This window comes from Etheostoma spectabile, chromosome 12 (assembly GCF_008692095.1).
Source record: "Etheostoma spectabile isolate EspeVRDwgs_2016 chromosome 12, UIUC_Espe_1.0, whole genome shotgun sequence".
In the NCBI taxonomy this organism is placed as follows: domain Eukaryota; kingdom Metazoa; phylum Chordata; class Actinopteri; order Perciformes; family Percidae; genus Etheostoma; species Etheostoma spectabile.
The window spans coordinates 7886812-7900248 of NC_045744.1; the positions used below are offsets into that span (position 1 = coordinate 7886812).

At 40.6% G+C, this 13437-nt stretch overlaps 1 protein-coding gene across 5 annotated transcripts in view; it reads left to right on the forward strand.

Annotated features, from left to right (window-relative positions):
• The window catches only part of arhgap21b (Rho GTPase activating protein 21b), a 44781-nt gene that overhangs the window by 7669 nt on the left and 23675 nt on the right, over positions 1 to 13437 (forward strand). For 4 of the 5 annotated variants that reach the window (XM_032532019.1, XM_032532020.1, XM_032532017.1 and 1 more), the window contains exons 3-4: positions 5459 to 5641; positions 5816 to 5837. In XM_032532019.1, coding sequence (XP_032387910.1) covers positions 5459 to 5641; positions 5816 to 5837 — 205 coding nt within the window. Of the gene's footprint in view, positions 1 to 5458; positions 5642 to 5815; positions 5894 to 13437 lie in introns of those variants that run through there. The other variant, XM_032532021.1, reaches the window with a different exon arrangement.

Sequence of the window (13437 nt, forward strand, 5' to 3'; positions counted from 1 at the left end):
GATACAGACATTTCATACATACGTTTGTAACTCCACTGAACGCCATTTGACCCGTGCTGGACCCATTCATTATGAGTCAGCCGTCACTCTGTGAGTAGCATATACGTCCATCACACTAACGCTCTCTCTCTAGCTCTTTTAATCAGTTATTGTTGAAAACAAGTGAAGGAGCTTTCTCAGAGATACACTTAAAAAAAGAAGATATCCTCTGCTATTTATTTCAGATTTAAATTTCATTTACATGTGTTGCAGCTGTATGTCAATACAACTTCATAAGAAGAATGTAGCATAATATGGATGTGAAAACAGTTATAGATAGCCTATGTGACAATAAAATGTTTTGGTTAAAATCAACAAATCGTGATAATTAATCGTGATCACAATATTGATCAAAATAATCGTGGTTATCATTTTGGCTATAATCGTGCAGCCCTACTCCCAGATATATATGAATATAGAGTATATAATATAATAATGTATAAAAATACAATGTAAGCAGTTCTTTAAAGGGGCGCTATGCAGTTTTGGCCATTTTCTCAATATTTGGCAGTTCCTGTGTTTACTTGTGTCTGACTCCTCGTTCGGACATTCTGCAGTTTCCTCTTTCTCTGTTCCTCCGACGATGCTTTCCTAAGTTTCAGTTTTTTTTTTTTATCGGCTCAGCTATGACAATAAGTGTGAAAAACTCTGAAAAACTCCATAGCTGCCTTGTTAGCCTGTTCCTGAATGGGCGCATGTTTGCAGTGCCATGAAGCAATTCGTTATATCGCGAGACCGCTGGCGACTCGCTGGCCGAAAGTTGCATGGGTTTTTTTACACTAGGGGGAAGCGAGATGACCACCATTCAACTCGAAAAAAAAGTCATATAACTATTCCAATGACTCTGAAGCTGTTCAGATAAGGTAAATTAAGTTTTTTTTTTTTTTTTTTAAACTGCATAGTTTCCCTTCAATGAATGTGGGCCGTCCCGAATTCTAAAATCTTTGTTTTTCTAAATTATCATTAGTTAAAATCCTTCAAAGTTTGCTGTTATCCTCAACGTTTTTATTTATATCCATCTGAGAAGATTAGATAAGAGACTGGAAGTATTGGTCACACCACAAACAAAGGACTCTCGCAAAGTGAGGAAAATGGATGAAATAAAAGCTGCCTTCAAGGAGCAGAACATTTTTAAATTTGGTAGATCCTGATAGATTTAACACAGATGTAAGGGCCCTATGTGTCTGAATAGTATATGTATTTTTTTGTGATATATAAATAGTACAAATCTCCCTCTCCTTAGTTACTAAAATAAACCCAAATTTCATAAGAATGTAGCTTTAACACTTTGACAATACCAACACACATTAATATGCAGATAATTAATTAATTAACAAGTGATGCTTTAATGGCCTTAACCCTAAATTGGACAAGTATACATTTTTCCCACCTGAAAATCAATGGCCTTATTTCATTTTCTTAGATAAACATGTATTCTTGACTCAATTCAGAAAATTATTCTAGATATGACCACTTATGTTTTTCCATGGTGGATTTTTAACATGAATTATAACCTTATGACAAAAAACGAATCACACTTCCATTTTTAATTGTGTTCTAGTAGAGACTGATTGCATTCCCTAAACATATGTTATCTCAATTGTTTGAAATTGAGATAAAGACAATATTTATTAGTAGATTATGAAATAAAATTTTATTTCAGAGTTGTTTTTAAAACCCAATATAAGTCACGGGTCAATTTGACCCGAGGGATATGAGAGGGTCCGGAAAGTGAAGACAATACAAGGGTTAAGAAGTCAGATGCTCGGTTTACCTCCAGATAACTCATTTTATCCACTCAGATCAAAGTTGAGCTGCGCACACAGCACGGTTACAGGAGAGTCTGGTACAGCCTAACAGTTAGGCTAACAGTTACCACGAGTTAGGCCGTAACTCAAGGTAAAAGTGAAATCCCATTAGCGCTAGCACTCCAACACAGTGCTCTGTTCAGACTGAAGCTGCAGGTGGGAGACAGTGTCCCAGGTCTAGCGTTCATGTGTGTACGTGCACACACATTTTGTTACCTCTTGGCCTGGGGAGGTTTTGTGTGTGTTGTCAAGGCGGTTTAATAAGAACAGTGTGTACGTTCTTCAGCGGTTTCTTTAGTTTATTTCTATGATTTCAACACACATTTGTTGCTCACAATGTAGCATTAAAAGGTTATAAATAGGGTGTGTCCCCTGCATGCATTGATACGTGAGGAGACGCAGGTAGCATATCTAGCAACATCACTGTCTAATTGCTGCACTTTGAAACAAATTTGTCCACTGCTTAAATCTAAAAGATATCCAGCAGAAAACTACTGAAAATTCTCCCAGCTGCCTCACCCAGTGCAAATATCAGTCTAGCATGCTGGTGATTCATAAATGGGTGAGAGGCATTTAATTGTGGGCAGGAGAGGATAGGTGTGTATTTTAATGTGTCTGTTCTCTCTCATGTTCTTTTCCTTGTAGTCCCCTTATTTGACAAGTACATATACTTTTCTTCTTCGTTAATTCCCCTTTCACCTCTTGTCACAGTATTTGGAAGCATTCAGCATCTGGACTATCAGGTTTATACCAGAATCTTACTTTGTTCTCCATTTTTAATATTACTGTTTTTTATTTTGTTTAGGAAAGGGGAACCATGAGGGTGGTTTTGGAATTTATTGACCTGGAATGTCACAACTGTATTAAAGGGATATTTCACCATTAGAAAGATTAATATATCTTTAAATTTGGTCACTTATGTAGTAGAAATGTTTTTTCTTCTTCTTTTTTTTCTTCATAATTATTTTTTTAAATTGGTGCCTTCTAGGCCGAAAAAGAATGAAAATGTGTTTTTTGGCTCATGTGGATGAAAGACACCAAATCCCGGAATGCAATTACTTCGCTGCTCGGAGTCCACTCCCTAGCCATGCCTACCGTTTACAGACATAGACAGACAGTGAGGCATTCAACTCAACTCTAGTGTGTTTTATTGTCATTTCAACCATATACACAAAACAACGTTTCACTGGCTCAAGTGGTGTTACACATCTAAACTATATACAAACAACATGGCCAAAACAGGCCAAAATTAGTGCACACGTAGGCTCTGTAAAATTAAGCTAACGCAATGGTAGCATTAGCGCTTGGAGTGATGTAAACACAGAGTATGAACACAGCCGTGAATTTTGGATGTGTAATAGTCGGCATTTAACGGTCCCAAACTGCACTAGCGGTTAGCAGTAGCTGGACAAAGTACCCCATTTCTGCACCAGTCCGTGTCTGTGTTAACACAGCCCACGTCCACGAATCTTACCCGACAGAGCAGCATCTGCTTGGAAGGCTAGCAGGCCTGGTAGCTAAATAGCGGAGTCCGGTACGCTGTTGTTTAGCTATGTTTGCACAAAAACAAAAACACAGCAGTCTCTGAGCTTGTGTTGGGAGTTTCGTTGAAGTTGGATGTACTACAGTTTGTTGTCCAATGATTTGCCCATTGCAAGCAGGATGGATCAGACAGGTGGCTGTCTAGCATTAGCTTTCCACCTAGCTGGAACTCCTGCCCTCGTTGATGTCCCTTTACCCGGCTAGTGGCATCGGGTGACACCGCTGGCTGAGGTGCTGGTCTCCGTAGCAGGCGAAGCTCGCGTGGTGTGTCGAGTACTCAGTCATTAAAAAAAGTTTCCTGCATATTCTCTGATCTGTACCTATGTATCCTAATGGTACACTTGCGGTTGTTTGAATGCACAGAATTGTTGTAAACATTTGCTGCTGAAAGGAGAGAGCTGTAGCTTAGCTCCAAGATGGCTGACACCCGACATGCTTCGGCCCACGGCCTCTGGGCAAAAATGCGATGATAATAATGCTTGGCATGCGTCTGCCAGGAGTTCCACACCCCCATCTGTCCTCCACATTTAAAGATCAGAGGGTTGGAAGTCGCCCTGTGCACTGGCTGCTAAATCAGATCCAGTTGACTGGGATTGGCTTGCCCCCGAGAACGAGGGGACCACTGTAGGCATTTCAAACATCCAGTTGATCTTTTGTCACATCACCACAAGTGCTTGAATGTTTTTTAGTGGCGTGAAGGCATTAAGACTTGTACAGAGACAGACAACATGGAAGTGTTGGTATCACAGAACAGCCCGCTTGGTTATGCATAGTAAAACCTGTTTTGCTAGTTTCATCAAAACACATGGGTGTCAGCTGCACCTGCAGCTCTTGTTTCCCAGCCAGCCACAGCAGAGCTATGGATCTGTATTCTCTACAGTATGCACATTTGAACCATTTGTGTTTTACAGCTCATGGTGCCAATTAAAATACACTTGATCCAAGTAGTCTGTCACTGCCTCTTTCAGATTATATGGTTGAAAAGCAGAAAGCACTGGGTTGCTTAGAACCAGTAAAACATACAGCAAAGAGTACAGTGCTTTAACTTGGCACACACCTCCAGGCACACAATTTGTTTCTAATGAACTATTAGGCTGAATGTTCATTCTGTGACATACAAAGAACAATTGGACCGGATCATTGTGTTTTGAGTTAGTGTGAAAAACCTCTTGCTCATGTTAATTAAAAAAAAAAGGTTTTTGGGCACATTCACTACTCCCTGCATCAGCTGGGTAAAGTGGGAGAGCTTCTAAGATTTATTTCATTCTCTTTTAATCAAGACATTCATCGGATTAGCAGAAGTTTGTTTAGTTTTGCAACTGCATTAATAACAAGTAGACAAATAGTCTTGCAAGTTCTTTGTTGTAGTTATGCACTGGCTGTGTTAACATGCAGGTAATTCACTCAGATTTTCTGACACTTACTTAACATAGCTGCCTAGGCAGATAGTGTAAATGCAAGCTCATCAAATTCCTCACATTGTGGGGGAAATTCTATGCTTCAGGGTGGAGGGGGAGACAGGGTGAGGAAAAATACTTTTTCAGAGTGATAATACAAGACAGGCGTTCCTAATAGTTGTACTGGAACAGCGAATATGATATGTAGAGACCTGAGTAAAGGGGAGTGTTACTGCAGGCACACAATTCCACAAAGGTGTGAGGCTATAAATAGCCAGTAAACACAGGAGGGGGGTGCCCAAAGCCCTGAACCCTGACATGCTCTACTATACAGCTGTTAAAATAGGATACCATGGATTCACTGTGAACACTGTACAGCTATTTGTTTTCAAACGCCCATTCTCTTAAACTATGTACCACTTTAATGAACGACTGACACTTGGGGTTAATTTACATTAGCTCAACTGAAAAGGTTGAAAATTGGTGATGACTATGGTTATGGTGTAGTTTTAGTAACAGTGTTTTAGGATTTTCGCACTGGGGTATTCCAGCATTTACACTTTCAATTTCATAGCTACATTTTCAGCACAAATATCAAAGATCTCCTCAGTATAAAAGTGAAAGTAGGACTACTCAATTTAAATTCCTTCCTCCACTTTTCTTTTTGTGTAGAGTGAATCACCAGAATGGAGAAACTTGGCTGATTCTCCTGCAGCGCAATACCCAACAGAAGAGGAGCCTTTCTCATGGCCGAGACCTAAAACTGTGCGTTTGCGGCGCACCTCCCAAGGGTTTGGCTTCACGCTGCGTCACTTCATCGTGTACCCACCGGAGTCCACCGTGCACTGCTTCCCGGTAAATTTCAGGACTGTATTTGCTATTAAACTTGTCAGAAGCTTTCACGAGTTTCATATACCTGAGTATTGTTTGCTTGTCACGTAGGATTACACTGAGTCAACAAAAAGTCGGATACCTGAATTCTGTGACTGTGAACAACAAAGTCACTTGAGTATTTCTGTGTTTTCACAGGAGGAAGATCATGGCCGCAGAGGTAAGCAGAAAAAAACTTGTCTGTTCCTCTTCATGCCTGCCCTTCAGCACTGCTGAGTAAGAGCAGTGCCTCTGACTTCTAATGACTCTTAATCCATCGACTGGCTCTTTTTCCTTCCTTATGAAATGAGAACAATGTAGCTCCTGTGTGTCACTGACCTTTTGTGAAGGCATAAAAGGTTTGGTCAGCACCACCTGTTTTGGCCCTGCACTAACCCACCTCTTCATATTGTTTTGACTTTGTTCTTGCTGCTTTTCACCCTCACCATAAAAAGGCTCTCACTAAGAGATGGCCTCAATTTTACTGGGTTGTGTGTGTCTGACCCTCTTTTCCCCTTGTTAGTCTCAAACCATTCTATTTTCTCTCTTCAAAAGGGAAAAGCTTCACATCAACCCCCTGGCATAAGCTAATGTTGATTTGTTTTAATACAGAGTTACATACATTAAATGTTGTGTGCAGCATAACTTTAAGATTGTTCCCCCATTTTGCATGCCCCAATATCTCCCTTAAATTTTAAAACACATGTTTTGGTTGTTAGACCTTTGTCATTTTTCACAAAAAAGGTGGTAACCAGCAGTCTTGTTCCACAAATTTTGTAAACGAATCTGACATGCCTGAAAATATAAGTTTGTGATGGCCCTTTGTTGCATGTCATTCCCTCTCTCTCCCCTCTGTCTTCAGCTGTCCTCTATAAATAAAGGTCCAAAATGCCCATGCTACAAAGCCATCACCTGCAGTTAGCATCCAATTGACTGCCATTCATTTTGGCGCCACTTTGACAGTGAATGACTTTACATCTGAAGCGTTTCAAGACACTTATTTGTCCATTGTTTATTTCTAAAGTAACACAACAATGTATAAAAGGCTCCATTACCTTGCACCTAATGTTATGGCTCTGTAGCAGACAGTTTGGACTTCCATTAGTTGTTTAGGTTTAATTACTAATGTTAACTGGCATGTTAGTTAGCAATAATTAGCCTGTGCCTATGTTATCTCCTAAGATACCTTCGCTCTCCATCTGATTAGGAATGATTGAGATTTCTCTTGGCACAGCTACCAGAAGACTTACAACTTTCAGACAGGTTGTCCACGTCACAACTACATTGTCAGGCTCAGTTGGAGGCTGTGCAGTAACACCTAGCCATCACCGGAAAAGTGCTTCTATTTTCCTTCACTGGTGTCCATCCGGAACAAAGGGATCTGTTGGTCCATTTCTTTATATGGCTATGGTTACACCACCTTGACATTTCAGGAACCTAGCATGACTGACAGGATTCCCTAGATTATTAAAATAAAGAAAATGTATTTATTTATTTAAGAAAATAAGTTAAAAATGTTGGTACAAAGTTTTGACGGCTACACCCCTTATAGTCTAGTAGCCAGCCCATAGAGCCCCATTGTGAACCCGGAAATGTTTGAGTACACCAAAGTTTTATTGCAGAAATGTGAAGTATGGTCCCCAGTATACAGAAAATGACGGATGCTAATTTGCATATGTTGAGCAATTTGCATAGTTAGCATAATTAGCATTAGTAGCTTAATCGTCCAGTTTGACCACATATTTTGCACTGTATGGCCATTTCTACAATATGTAAGTGGTTTTAGAGGATGCTGATTTCTTTTCTGGCATTTTGAGATTTCAAAGAGCTAATTTTAGGACTTATTGTGATTTATTTAGGTAAATTCCAATTACTTTCAGGCGTAATTATAGGTTATTTTTATGTTAAACACAATCTTACATTTCAGAAATTTGCAGAATTGCCAGGTCGACACTAGATTTTGCACTGTGCCATCAGTTTTTCTACAATATTGGAATGATTTAAGAGGTTTAGAGGACGTTAAATTCAATTCTGGCACTTTCAGACTTCAAAATGGTAATTCTATAACAAATTTGGATTCATTTAGACACATTTTTTTATTACTCAGGACGTTTAGGTTATTTTCATGGTAAACACTATAACCTTACATTTCAACTCTTGCTCTTTGATGTGAATGTTGATGACCTAAATTTGTTGACATTTTTTGAGGTTAGGTCATGTTTTCCTGCAATAAGATGTGGCAGCTAGCTGTTTTAGTTGTAATAAGTATGTAGTAAAGCAAGGGAGCATAGTCTAGTTTTAAAGTAGTTGAAACATTTTTTATTATGGAAAACGTAATCATTAAGAAAGTAGTTTCACCAAATAGCATATCATCCTTAACAGAACGCCGCCATTATTAGCTCATAGCCATATCGAACAAGCTAATCACAAACCACCAAAACTTTAAGGAACAATAATTTTGGTACAACATAACTTAAGTTGTGTCTCTGCCAAAAAGCTTTTTGGTAAAAAAAGATCGCCGGGCATGTGCAAAATGTTTCCCCTGCACAGATGAACCATGATGAAAGGGATTTATGACCTTACGATACTGCCCCAATCTTTTCCCGTAATAGTTAAAGAAAATCCCCTTTTACCGCCCCGGAAACTTAAATGGTTTTCTGACAGCTATTCAGCTAACCAAACCCCTGGAAAGCAATGTAAAAGACCCTCAAAAATGAAAATAACGTTGAAAAAAATAAAAGCTTTACTCATTCCCACTGTGGGTCATTTAAGGAAGTTTTTTTCCCCGCCCCGTTGCACTGTTGCTTCTCTGGAGGAAAAAAAAAACCCGTTTGGGGCCTCTCTATCTGTAAGTTCTCGGATAACCCCTTTGAAATTTATCTATAAAAAAAATTTAAATTTAAATTTTAAAAAACCCTCACTCGAAACTGGGCCCTTTTTTATTAAATGTAAATCCCTTTTTTACTGTAGCCGGCCCTTTTTGACTGTTTATTTGAATCCCCTTTTTTTAAAGGGTGAACAAATGTACTATGATTAGTCCCAAAAAGCTGTTGGCTAAATTGCATCCGCCTTTTCGGGGGGTTGGGGAGGGGAAACCCTTCTCTTAGCTAATTCATGTTCCAGGGGCCCGCCCTACCCCCCCCAGTTTCTTTCGTCCCACTCATTTATCCCCGGGGGTTTTTCCCCCCCTCGGGACGGGGGGTGCCTTTTTTGGCCCCGGCCACTGGGGCGTCGGGGTTAATGGGTTCCCACACCCAAACTTTGTTGGGCTTTTACCGATATTTGCGGTGTTCCCGCAAAGGACCATGAGAGACATAGAAAAGGCCGGGCAGGCTCCACAGGGACAAGCTCTCATTGACTCCCTTTACCTTTGTCGGGGGCAAGGGGGTCTTGAAAAAACAAGCCAACAAAAAAGGCCCGAGCAAACTCCTGTGGGAATTTTTAAGTTGTGGGGAATTTTTTATCAGGGGGTTGGGGGTAAAAGCTGCGCTGGCCACCATGATGGGGCCCGATATATCCCGGGGGAAAATTCATGGGGTTGGGCCGACAGGGTTCCAAGGCCCAATTGGGGGCCCAGGGGCCCGAAACCCCGAGGGGGGGGGCATGCGGGGGGGTTGGAAAAGGGGGTATAATAAAAACCACGATAAAAAGGCAATTTCTCACAAAATGCCCCTTTTGGGGGGAAGAATCTTTGGGGACCAAAGGGGGTGCCTTTCTTTTGGGGGCCAGGGATGCTCTTGGGGATGTGTTTCCCCCTATATCCTGGGGGGAAAGGGGGGAAGGTGCCCCGGGAAACTCAATGCCATAAGGGGGTTTTTGGTAATTTCCCTCCACTGCTTTGGAGGGGGGCAGAACCCCCAAAGTTACAGATCAAAAAAGCAACAAGGGTTTTCTTTCTGCTCTGTACAATCAGGGGAAACTTTGTAACCTTGAATGCAGCCAGGTATGGAATTTACCAAAAGCGCCAAAGGTCCCCAGCACTGAAGTCCTAGCTTGCCTTCATGGAAGACGTGTCCCCCTACAGGCACTGCTATGGAAAGCAGCAGACCATCTTTACTATCCTCTTCTTTTCTGTCATCATCTTCTCCAGACCCTTCATCCCTCTCTTTGTGCTCTTGGTGTTGTATAAGTATGATGCAGCACACACCATCATTGCCTTTGCAGAAACACTAACTGGTAGGCCTACAGGCCAGACCTACAGCTGTACAATGCACTTTGCTGATGTGCAAGGTTTCAACCCGGCTTTGCAACCACAGCTGACAAGTAACAAAACAGGAGAACAACTGGACTTGAATCCTGGGTGGGCATAATCAGTTCCTCTCCTTCCTTTAGGCCCATAGTCTTATCCCATCCAAATAAGGAGATATCCACAGCTGGGGGATCAGGCTGATGAGGCTGCCTTTTGTTAATTAATTGTGAGTCATAGCAGTATGCTTGAAGGTGGTAGCCAATGTGTGCTTTGTGTAGTGCGGAGGTAAGGCCCTCTTGGTTAGCCTTGCGTCTGGCGGGCTGACTCGGTTGGCCCAGACTCAGTTTTAAGCTTCAGCTTAAGTACACCCTGAAAACAATGCATCAACATTACAAAAGCACTCTGATTCTGAATGTAAGATTGTGTTACCATAAAATAACCTATAATTATGCCTGAAAGTAATTGGAACTTACCAAATAAATCACCTAAGTACTAATATTAGCTCTTTGAAATCTGAAAAGCCAGAAAAAAATCAGCATCCTCTAAAACCCCTAAAACCCTCACATATTGTAGAAATTGGCCATACAGTGCAAAATATGTGGTCAAACTGGACGATTAAGCTAATAATGCTAATTATGCTAATTATGCAAATTGCTCAACATATGCAAATTAGCATCCGTCATTTTCCGTATACTGGGACCCATACTTCACATTTCTGCAATAAAAACTTTGGTGTACTCAACATTTCCGGGTTCACCTAGTTGGCACTAGACGATTAGACGTCTTTTACATTATCGTCCAATTATTCTCTTAAAATTTATTAAAACCAAACTCTTTAAAATCTTGCTTCTAAAAAGTATGTATTGAAGTGATTTGTCTGTTTTTTAAATTTTATGTATTTAAATTTAATTTAACCTTATAGACACAACAAAATGGCTGTCATGTCATTGACCAGAGTATCTAGGTATCTAGTGTGTCTGTGATATATATTTACATTTGAAAGTCCAATTTGAATTTTCCATCTTCCATGGTTGCCAAAAGGGCAACTTTGAAGTCTTACATTAGATTCTAAACGTACTGTACTGTAAAATGTACTGCACTGATTCAGACTTCTCCAACCAGAATATATTTCATTTAGAGTTTCATGTTAGGAATTCTCTTTGATTGAGTTAACTCTGCCTGTCCCATCCTAGTGTGATCACTGTGAGAGGATATCTCAGTAGCTTGTTTGTGGGCTTAGCTGTGTGTGTCTGTTGTCATTTGTTGACCATGCTGTCACTGGAATTTGCGCATGTGGACCTCACTAATTCTATTAGACATTTTTTGTCCTTGCAGAGGAAAATTGTAATTCATCTTTGACATGTTGAGAAAGTGAAGTATTCTATGCACAAGTTCTTTTCATCACACAAAGGATCCCCCATAAATCTTTAAGTTTTAAATCATAAGTGCTCGCCATGCACAGTTGTGAAATAGGAATGAGTGATACTATCAAGTATCACAATATTTAGTAGCACAATGTGTATTGGCATTGATTGCAGGATTATTGGTGGATTTTAGAAGACATTTTCACACAAAAATGTATGAAGGAAAAACAGTGTGTTCTCTAGGGCTGGGATGGTATGGATTTTTTTCTTACCGTGGTTGAAAAGAAAGAAATTCCCACGGTAGTGGGGTATACCGCAGCCTCCTTACGAGAGTACCGCAAGTTAGAGCGAGAATGGCAGGGTGCCTTAAGTGACTGACGTCAGGGCTCGTGTGGTCGCGCAAGGAGAGTGAGCAGTAACGGAGAGTAGCCTATGAGGCAAAGAGAGAGAAAAATAGAGTTAGCAAAGTTGATGTAAAGTGAGTAAGATAGAGCTTCTCAAGACTGTATCAGACAACTCTTTATCGATTGTCAGTACTGCCGGTAAAGTGAATGGCGTTACCCCCGAAAAAAACATTGGCTTGAACCTTACAACATATGTTGCAGCCCGTCAAGCAGCTGAGCAGGCAGAGAGGGCGACTCGGCAGTTCGCTAACTTGTTGCCCTTTCTGCCAATATAAACTGCTCTGTTTTAGGCTACGAAACGGGCAAGCAGGCTGAAATTTAACCGGGCCGTTTTATCGGTATAAAACTAAAAACAGACGGAAACGCCGCTAGCTGCTGTGCAATGGTAAACACTGCAGCTGTAACGTTAATGTGTCTACCTCAGCTGAGAACGGAGAACTGTCTTTGCCTTTCCTACCATAATACATTGTAGGAAAGGCAAATACATTTCTCCGATACAAGACATTACACAGGTACTCTCGCATATAAGCCAAATAGTCAACACAAATGCAATGTTATGTGTCATGGAACATTGCGCTCCCTAACTTGCGAAAGGTCGGATTTGCTCCATCTTTTGATACGTTTTTTTTGGACAATCTTGACTCCATCTAAGACACAATGTCATCATACACAGTCCATGTCATTAGAATCAATGAATCCATGTCATTAGACACAACTTGCACACATGGGCAGGCCAATGGTTTTTGCAGTGATGACGGTGACAAGCTCAACCTTTGGTAGGCGTCACAAGACCGCGGTAATGCGGTAACGTTTCCAGCCCTAGTGTTATGGTGACAGGTCGAGGAATTCATAATTGATCACAAAACACTACAGTCAATCATTCTCAGATATGTGTCACATGACTATAAAGCAGCCTTTTTAAAGTAAAACACTAAGAAACATAACAACCAAAATACCTAAAATATTTGTCATATCACATTTTTGACAGTATAACACTGTATCGCCCAGCAGGTTGATTAACTGTATGCTGCAACAGACAATGTGGGCTGGGATGAAGATACCACTCATTAGAAAGCAGAGGGCACACAGTCACATGTTCATCTACACATACTCGTCGACACTTGAATCTATTTACAGTCCTGCACTAATGATAATTGTTGTTTTCATCCAATTAAAATCCTGAATGGACTGTATATGACGTATGTACACTGTAATTCATGTAAATGTGCACACAAATATCCAGCAAGGCACAGCAAGGCTGGATATATGAGTGTAAATCACGACATAGCTTTTTATCTTGACAGAGACTTCTCTCTCTCTCACTCTCTCTGTGGCATCTCCCCATAACCACAAGATTCAATGGTACTGCGTAGTGCTGTCAGTTAAATGCGTTAACGGCATTAACGCAAACACATTTTAACTGCATCAATTTCGCGATATTAACGTTCTTTTTGGCTTAGCAAAACTTAGCTTAGCAAAACTTTGGACTTTTTTTTTTTCACATGTTGTTGCGACAACTAGTAATGTAAGAAAAACTACAACACCACACCGGTTCTAGCTAGACCAGAAACAAAACAGCAGGCACGCCACACACACTTGTTTGGGTTTGCGAGCTGGCCAAAGAGTAGTAACGTTACGTTTTAGTGGATGACAAGCGCGAGACGCCACAATGGGTGCCAATAAGATTCTGAATAGAAAGTTTACTTTTTAATAGTTCCCAAATGGTTCCATTGATAAGACCTAAGTGATCTGTGTGTTTTGTTGTTGTGAACTGAGCTCTCATTGCAGCACTTTCAGTCTGAAATACCACTTGATGGCCAAGCA